This window comes from Pinus tabuliformis, chromosome 1_1 (assembly GCF_031772625.1).
Source record: "Pinus tabuliformis cultivar Carrire ecotype Pingquan chromosome 1_1, CPIR1, whole genome shotgun sequence".
Lineage (NCBI taxonomy): Eukaryota > Viridiplantae > Streptophyta > Pinopsida > Pinales > Pinaceae > Pinus > Pinus tabuliformis.
Genome location: NC_142297.1, coordinates 508,610,316 through 508,620,035, shown reverse-complemented (window position 1 = coordinate 508,620,035; position 9,720 = coordinate 508,610,316). Strand labels below are relative to the sequence as shown.

At 36.3% G+C, this 9,720-nt stretch overlaps 1 protein-coding gene across 1 annotated transcript; it reads right to left on the bottom strand.

The window, feature by feature from the left end:
• Positions 1-7,464: 7,464 nt before the first annotated feature.
• On the bottom strand, positions 7,465-9,096 carry LOC149214022 (hydroxycinnamoyltransferase-like). The gene is made up of 2 exons (XM_089389259.1): positions 8,611-9,096; positions 7,465-8,421 (listed from the first exon to the last, which is right to left on the bottom strand). The coding sequence occupies exons 1-2, from the start codon at positions 9,094-9,096 to the stop codon at positions 7,465-7,467; spliced, it is 1,443 nt and encodes a 480-aa protein (XP_089245385.1).
• Between the last annotated feature and the right edge of the window lie 624 nt (positions 9,097-9,720).

Genomic DNA, 9,720 nt, shown 5'->3' with positions numbered 1-9,720 from the left:
TCTTCTCAGGGTCAGGCACTGGGACAGCTGGTGATTTCTGAGGATTTCTTCGAGTATGTCTCACAAACTGAGCCAGGACTATAATGCGGAGTCGTCAAAGGTTGGTCTTCCTACCTCAGAGTTGCCAGATAGATGATTACAACCAGAAATGTGCCCAGACTTTGTCTATCATCAAAGTTTGGAACTGTGTCGTTCTCCCAGGGAAGCTGAGCTTTAATCTCCTCTCCCCGACAACGGCGCCAATTAATGTTATCACCCTAAGAAACTATCCTAGGTTGTATCTCAGAGATGCTCGGGAACATTACAAACTCAACATAATGTTGGAAATGGATGAATGGAAGGAATGATGCTTGTTCAAGCCAGATAACCACTTCTACTATGCTTAACTCCAGACATGGGTGAACACCCCCAGAGTACAAGGCTTTAGACCACCAATTACTCACAGTTTGAGGATTAGGTGAACACGAAGAATATTGACCACACTAGCAGATACACAAGACCCTGTGATGGCTGGCTGCAACTAGTAAAGAGGTCTGTAAATCTATTTCCTAATGTACAGACAGGATGACAGCTCTCTGGCACTAAGTAAATAGAAACCTGCATAACACATTCAATGATACATACTAGACTTCAACACAGAGGTGGGATGACAGCCTCTCTAATGCTAAATATCAAGAGCACATGAACAAATGCATAACAAGCACAACCTAGAACAGAGTAGAAGTGGAAAGTGAGTAATTAACAACAAAAGAAGCTTGTATTAGCTGAAAATGAAGACCAGACGCTACAAGTATCAAAGTAGTTACAGTCTCCAGAAGTTGAACCTTACATCAAAATCACAACCATCAACCCTGATTACATCTAGTTTCTGGGTATATATAGAGTTTCATTACAAAGATATTTTGTTATTCTAGGTGTGGAGGGGCCATAGTTGACCACCAACCGCTTTAACTGTCTAATGGAGTCTTTGGTAAAATGTGCTTACTACAATGAATGAATTTGATGTCCTTTGATGCTCTGTTGTCCTTCTCGGGCAGGTGGAGTGTAATATGGAAGAAATTCCATAACTGATAAATGCTTTTAACTGCTCGAGGCTTGTCCTTTGTTTCTTGGCCATACTGTCCCTTGAATGCAGTGGTTGAGGATCTACTACGAATGGTACCGAGAACTAGTTATTCTCGTCCTTTGGATGCACAGAGCAGTTAAGGAACGTGGACTTCATGGCAGATGTACGAGCGGTCGAAGGATAGATATTAGTCATTGGATCGCACAGATGGACGGCGGATATGGTACAGTGGGAGAAATTGGGAGAAACGGGAGGAGACAAACATGAGCCGTCAGATCTCGGGTGGTCAGATCTGACAGCCATCGGGGGAACAAGATACACGGGAGATAATGAGCGGGGACTGGCGAGTGGGCGGTAAGCAGTATGTATCGTGCCACTTTTGGTGGGTGAGTGGTAAAGGTACGCGGGCTTGTGATACGAGTCATGGGGCGATGCGTGGCGGATGTGACGGGAGGAAAACCGCTATGATTGCGAGTTAACGTGCGGCTATGTTTTGGCAGCGGGGAAAGCGAATGCCGTCGGATTGCGTTGTATATGATCGGACGGTGGGAAAACCAACGGGCGAGTTATTGGTGGTGGGGAACTGTTGGATTTGGGCGCGGCAATTCAACGGCTGCGATCAAAAGGTGATGATGGGCTATGGGAGCACGGGGTCATATGAATATGGTTTGTGGGGACTTAAGCTTTGCGGTCAGGGCTTGTAGAAACATAGTTTATTACGAGTTTTGGAGGAAAGAATAGAGATAGGAGCAGGAGAAGAATGACTGATGTGAGCCCTTTATGAGCATAACCAACACGGCCAGACCTGCATTTGAACCTTGGAATCATCAAAGTATGTAGCAGAGCTAATAGGATTACATGGTATAAAACAAAACCAAATAAGCTTGGATGCCTCAGAATTTCTTCACCATACCTAGAGGATTTTTTCTATCTCTGCCCACCTGTCAAGAGATCCAAGAGAAAGGCCATATCTACCCTCGACCCTTGGAAATTGTCCTAAAACCACCTCAACCAGGATCCGAAATATACCAACCATCCAAAGATTAACCAAACAAGGAACCCACTACATCATGGTTATCTAGGAAATGGTAAGGAAAATTTGAAACCATTATCAATACAAACAAATCCCATGCCAATGAAAACAAACATAAAGAATAAACCAATACATGCACTATGCATTGAATCCTTACATGCTAAATCACACATGCACACTATTACCTACAATTCCACAACTATTTCTGCCCTTACTTCCCGCTGTCCAAACTTCCTCTTGTGCTCCCTTGATTTCATTTTCTTGTCCTTTGCTTGCTTGTGTCCAAGTTCTCTCCCTCTCCTCTTGGAGTTCGATTTCTGAAACTGATCAAAGGTTGAGCAAAAGTCATCAATTATTTCTTAGGTGCCTTTTTATCATTGATGTGTGGTGTCTCTTCCTTTCCTTTTCCTCTTTTCTTTCATTTTCCTTTATTTTCTCTTTACTTTCCCTTGCATGCATATTCTTGTCTCTTCATCTTCCTTTTCTCTTATTTTCCTTTATTCCTTGTATTAAATTGTCATTTATTGCCTTTTTCCTTTGCCAATTCCAATGCAAATTTCCATGGTCATTAATTAACCACAAGTGACCCCTGATGTGATGTCAGCCCCCCATTCAGTTTGGAATATGTGTCCCATGATCTTGGTTGATTTTTTCCTTTTTACATGGAAATATAACTTAGGGTTGTTACAATTCACTTTAAATCTCTGCCTTCTCATTCCACGCTATACTAGTACTTTATTGTGAACTAATTTGTAATAAATTCTAGTACATTCTCATTTGTGTATATCTTATATAGTTTTAGCCAACTAGCACCTTCTTGAGATATACTCCTTGTTATTTTGTTAATTCTATTATTGTGTCATGTTCTATAGGCTATCAATGTTGGGTTAATTCCATCCCCATTTTCTGACATTTTACACTCGCTTTCACTCTAACACCTCTCTTCAATTGACAACCAAGAGTCAAACTATCATGGTGGCAATCAGAACCACATACTAGATGAGGCTCCTATCCCAAACAATGTTATACATAATTTGGATTTCACACTAGGGAGACCCCCTACTGTTTGTTGTTCATTCTAACCCATTAACACCTACCTGGGGGCTGCTCACTTCTATGAAAAATACAGCCAACCACTGTGGACATGAAGATACAAAAGTACCATATTGCACACCTCTATTCTTCCACCAACCTCTTATGCATATAGCCAAAGCCACCTTTCTACTTATCAGTATTAACAATTCACCATATGAAACAATAATTAGGTTAAATTTGCATAATAAATAAACCTCACTCACAACAGCGTTGAAGAACATCTGTTGTTGGATTATAGAGCATCTACTTGTCCCAACTAGAAAGGTCAACCTATGGCCATGCACTAACTTCTAGAACATAGAGTGGAATTGACCTAGGTTCAACAACCTTGAGTTGGAGAACAACTCAAGAAAAGAAGGATCATTTTGCAACTAAAGCCACACCCTCCACTAGCCAATTGATGAACATGTACCCCTCTTCCAACATCAAACCACCTCAATAGAACTCTTGGGATATCTCAAAGAACATGACTCCACACTCTTAGGAAACCAAAAGACTTCAGTACAAGAATTAACAACCCAATACTGGAGCTAAACTCCCCTCCACCAAGAAATAAAGAAAATTAAACATAGAGAGCCAAGTCTTTCCCCTAATAGACACAACCATTCCTTCTACTCACATTCTCTATGCAAATCATTCTCATTGATCATGAATAGAGCCCAACCTTACTTCCCTAAATCCCCGAAGATAGGAAAGGAAAAAACTAAATAGGCTAAGCAAAGAATAAGATGTGTATATTTATTACACTAGACAAGACCCAATTCCCCACCTAGGCTTCAACCTTGCACCAAGATATAGAAAAATTATGAAAACAAGAATAGCAAGCAAAATTACCTTTTCCGAGATACTCCGGGCATCTTGATTCCTCGCTTGAGCAATACTGCCTCTCAAAGCTAACTGGGCCTCAGACTCCATGACTTTGTCCAACCACATAGAATTCCACCCCTCATTCAGGCATCCTTTGCTCCAAATTACTTTGTCATTCCATTGTTTCACCAGGGCCTGACAACCATCCTTAACAACTTTCTTCTTTGTAAGTGCCCATCAATGAGATTGCATGGTTTTTAACCATTGTCACTTGCTCTTCACATGAGCCTCACCGCTTTTTCTCTCGAAAGAATGATATTGTCTCACCATTAAAGCTGGTGCGTAATAATGTTCTCGCACATATTGCATTAATATCTCTATGGGCATGTTGCCATGGCCCTCAGCCAATGCGTCAGGTGGGATAGTGGAAACCTGCCCCCCACCCTCTCCCTTGATAGTCACACCATCCTAGTATTCAATTTATTATTCTTCACATAGAATGGCTAGAATCTTTCTTTAGGGCCTAGGGTTCAAATTTCATTCCCTAACTTTGTTTAGGAACCTAAGACCATACATAGTGCTCAAAAATGTTCATTTGGATCCTTATCCTATTTAAAGGGAAATGATGGCCTCAAGACATCATTTGTGGTGATTCAAGGCGCCATTATTAGCTCCAAATGACTAGAAGCTTTACTTAGGCTAAAGGATTTGGTTTCCTCTCTAGGGTTGCAAGACTTGTACCTAATGATCAAAGCCTCATAATATTAGGTGGATGGTAGGGATTTAGCATCCATGGACTATTTACATGGATATGTATGTCTATTTTGGAATTGGGCTTCAAGAATTTTAATCCAATTATCAAAAATTATTATAGGTGGATGGCAGAGGTTTAACCTCCATAGAATATTCTTAATAATATACACAAGTAGTTATGCCCTTTTTCTTTTTCAATTGAATTCATTAATTAAAAAAAATGTCATTTGAACAATTGTCATATGAAACTAGTTATGGGGTTTTGGGCATCTAGTATTGATAAGCTAGTCCATGGTATTGTAACAAAGCCTATTAAATTATAGTTGTAGTCAAGATAAAGGGTTAAAATTTATCTCAAAAGTAGTTATGCTCTTTTTACTTTTTAATTTAATTCAATTAAATACAAAATTGTCATATCCACAAGTATCATTGAAGTTTTATTGTTTATTATTATTTTGCTATATTTTTATCTTATTACATGTTCTCGGTAAACATTTTAATAATTATTATTAATAATAATTTAAAAAAAAATTATAATTTTATTTATTTTTATGTTTTTTAAAGTTTTTGACAACCTAAAATATATCATGCACCAAGTGTTTTAAATGTTTCTATGACTATTATAGAGTGATATTTATTCACATTTACCAATTATTTAATTTAAATATTTTTTTAAATAATATTTAAAAACTAATTTCATTTTCTATATCAAATATATTTTTCTTTTATAAAATTATTCAAAATTATCCTTCTATATTAATATAATATTATTTTCCTTTGCTTACATAAAATTTACCTTATAATATCACATATAACTAATTAACTTGTGCAAACAAAATAATCCTGCAATTAAAAAGCTCAACTAAATTTTGTTAATATAAAAAAAATTATTCTTTGAACTATAAATTAATAACTTTTTAAATATAAAAACACAGAATAATTTTATATGATTAATGAAATAACCGTGGTTGAAAAATAGACTTATTCAATAATATTATAAGGATATAATTGAATAAATTCATTCTTTCAACCACCGTTATTTCATTAATCATACATGAAGATTTTTTTATTTATTTTAGTTATGTAAATTTTAAAAATGTTTTTAAATTATTATTTATTTATAATTTTTTTAAAATTTTTAATTTTAATAAATATTAATTTATAGATTTAATTTTTAATTTTTGTATTATTTTATATTTTATAAATTAATTTTATCTTTTAATAAATAAAATATATAAATTGGATTAAGTAAAATGAGTAACCATCATAAAAACATTGATACATTTTTTACTTGAAATTCAAATCCTCCACTATAATATATAAATTGATAAATTGGATTAGGTAAAATGAGTGACTATCCTCAAAACATTATTACACTTCTTCCTTAAAATTCAAATCCTCCACTAACATAATCCTTTAATTTTTTTTGTATTAATACAATAAAAATGATAAAACCCTAAATAAAACTTTAAACGGTCTAAATATTTAAAATTTTAAATCAGAGTACAGTATATTAAAACCTTACAACAATGTAATCATACATTAACGTCCAAACTATACGTGGGAACACTCCATGCAGATATGCCCGGCTGCTTAGTGCACCAGATTAGAAACGGTAATCAATCATAGATTTCGTATATAAATTTTTCGATGTTTATTGCTTTCACAATTTTTTCTTATCCAATGTCTCAGTGACAACTCCGGTGAATGATATGATCAAAACAAAATTGCATAATGGATATTCAAACTTTACAACAGCAACAAAGCCTCCTACGGGATAATGGTTTGCCGTATATTTCCTCACATCATTTAGAAAATTTCAAACGTTATACGACTTTGTTGTACGAATAATTTATATTTTTAAAGGCGTTGTGTACAGAGGTTACAATTTCATCTTGATAGAGAAATCCAGAAATCTAATTTTGAGAATGTTTGAATTGTTTTTTTATATTGAAAAATATTATGAAAATTTTCTGGATACTCAAAATTATGAAACATGATTTTTTGTCTGAATGTTTTCATATACTGCTAAATTTTCTATAATTTTCCAAAAGAAATTGTAACTTTATTAAATTAAGACATTTTAAAATTTTTATTTCACTGTGAAATGAAACTATTAACTATTGAAATCAAATATTATGAACGGTTGAAATCAAATCAAATCAATTTAAAAAAGGAAATATAACATAAAATGATGAAAAGCGGGTTAGAATGCTTTAATTAGTCTGTATATGCTGAACTTATATATAGCCGATGGCAAATTCCAAAAATTTGTAAAAGTTCAATTTATCTCAATTACAAATTCCAGAAATATCTAGAAAGACATAAGAAAGCCACTCAGTTAAAAATAAACAGAGACTATTATGACACCATTCTGATGAGAGGAAAACAGACACAAACGGGCATCCCTCAAGCACACCACACAAATAGGCATCCTTAATTCCATTGTGGATTTCCAGAATGTTCTGGAATTCCATGACATGACATGAGAGGGATCAATTTTTTTGACCTAGCCCATGTTAGTCCAATTCAATGCAGTTCGGCCCACGGAAATGACATAGTAGAAATTCAATGAGGGATGGAAAGCCACTGAGTTCAGAGAAACACAGACTATTATCACATACAGAAACACGGACTATTATCACATACAGAAACTGAAATCATAGTGATCAGAGGGAAACACACACCACACAAATGGCATTGTAGAAATTCAACTAAGGATGATTTCGACGATCTGTTTTAGGGTTTCCATGTTATGGTGAGGAAGGCGGGTGGAGACATCCATACTCCCTTCCTCATCTCTTCCGGGAAACACTACCATCCCTCCAATTGCATCAATGGATGCAAGCTGCACGTTCAATGGCTTTCCCCATCCATAGTCTGTCTCGTAAACATGCAATTTGGGAGAACCTATTAAGTCAACATAGTAGCGACTTAATACATTTGGTAGACTGCCTTTGCCACTACCAAGCAGAGATTCAAGCAACTCTATGCAGTTATTTATGTTTTCCTCTGTGATGCAGGAGTTGATGGCTTCTTGTATCAGACTAGCAGCGAAGCAGATATCATGCTCTAACAGTTGCTTGGCCGTAGTTCTGGCGATACCTATACACAAGCAGTTCCCAAAATAAGTTGGAGGTAAGGGTGGTTTAAGTCGGTCTCTACAGTCAGCAATCACAGTGAAATCAACCAGCTCTTTCTCGGGAACTTCTCGAGCTTTGATTATGCATCTCCAAAAATGCGAGGCAACTGCCACAAACGAAGTCGAAGCCCTGGCTCGTTCCTTCAAGTTTCTGATAATTTGTTGGCTAAAATGAAAAGTTGAAATTTCTATTTCGTCGCTGAATGCCACCTTTTCCTTATCGATCATCGTCTGTGCAACCATTGGAGTGCAGGGCAGTGAATCATCTCGTGAAAACTTGAATGCATGTCCTTCGCCTTTGACCCAATCAGTGACTACTTCTACACCCTTGAAAGATATATTGCGGTAATCCTTTTTCTGGAGCTTGAAGATTTGTCTCATGTGATCCGGTTTCTCTGGAATACCAAGCCCTAGTCTGCTACGTTCTGCCCAGCACTTCATAAAAAACCAAAAGGATTTCCCATCTGCAATGACGTGCTGAAGATCGGTTCCGATGCAAATTCCCTCTCCCTGAAAATCAGTGACCTAAAATCCAAAAGAAAACTTCATGGAAAAATTACTAAATGGCCGTTCACATGGTTAAATTATGATTTTAATATCTATCTATCTATCTCTCTGTATATATAGGTTGCGATCAAAATTAAGTCTCAAGCAGAGCATGAAATAAACACTGGTTAAAAAAAAGAAAATTAATGACAAAAAATTTGCAGGTACCTGTACGGAGAGAAATGGCCGGCGGTAGTTATCATCTTTCAAATTAACCGCATCCAGAGCTGGAACAAGTTTGTGGAAGAAGCTCTTGTGCTGAAACCCATCTTTTTCCAGGTCACAGAATGCCATATCAATAGATGCTTCAATGAATTCCACTCCGCCATCGTTGCAGTCAATTTCAGGCCTACCCGACTCATCTCCTCCCTTGATGTCCAACCGGCCTGCCAATGGATAAAAGTCCACTAGAACCAACGACAGGCTTCTCTTCAGCTTCTCCACTATCATAGAAAATTCAAATTCCTGTTCATGAGTACTTAATGTTTTATAGAAAATAAGACACTGAGTGCGGACACAGGGATTCTGTATAGGATTGTGTATGCAACAAAGATCCAAACCAGGGAGGAACATACTATGCCTAGCAGTGGGGATGGCCGGCACAACGGCTGAAACTCTGGAAACCTTTATTTTTATTTCATTCTCTTCTGCCATGATTGTAACCTTGTTACAACAGCTAGCAGCTCACAGACCTGCTGAGAATGATATGTGCAAGAGCATATCTATTGAATTACAAAATTCAATCTCAAGTGCAACTAACAATCTTAGTTTCAAATTTTCTGCAACCATGATGTAGCAATATATGCTAGATGGATGATGGAACAAGGTAAATATTAATCACCATGTAATAACTTTCAGTCATTGGGTCATTGTTTTCTACGTCTTGTCTATTGGATCACAATAAAAATAATTGACTTCATTGGCTCATATTTTTTTACATCTTGTCTATTGCATCACAATAAAAATAATTGATTTCATGGAACTTGATATTTACCGATAACAACTTGGTCATGCATTTAATCAACATTAAATTTCCAAGGAATATTCCGCTAACATTGTGCACTTAAATATTGTGAAAACATGCAATCAGATCTGTATAGTATCGGAACTTCAAGTCAGTGATTAATGCATATATATAATAGGAGGGAGAATGAAACGTCATCTTTGGAAAGAATATCGCTTAAAATAGCACGACCAACCCATTATTAGCAAATATTTACAGGCATATATTACCTGCAGAGGTCTATCCAATGCGTTCATTTCTTTGATAGGTCAGCA

Excerpts from the sequence above, each read along its gene's own strand:
- LOC149214022 (XM_089389259.1), bottom strand. The coding sequence starts at position 9,096 with ATGGCAGAAGAGAATGAAATAAAAATAAAGGTTTCCAGAGTTTCAGCC. Across the intron at positions 8,422-8,610 it reads GGCCATTTCTCTCCGTACAG|GTCACTGATTTTCAGGGAGA; the intron begins GTACCTGCAAAT and ends TTTGGATTTTAG.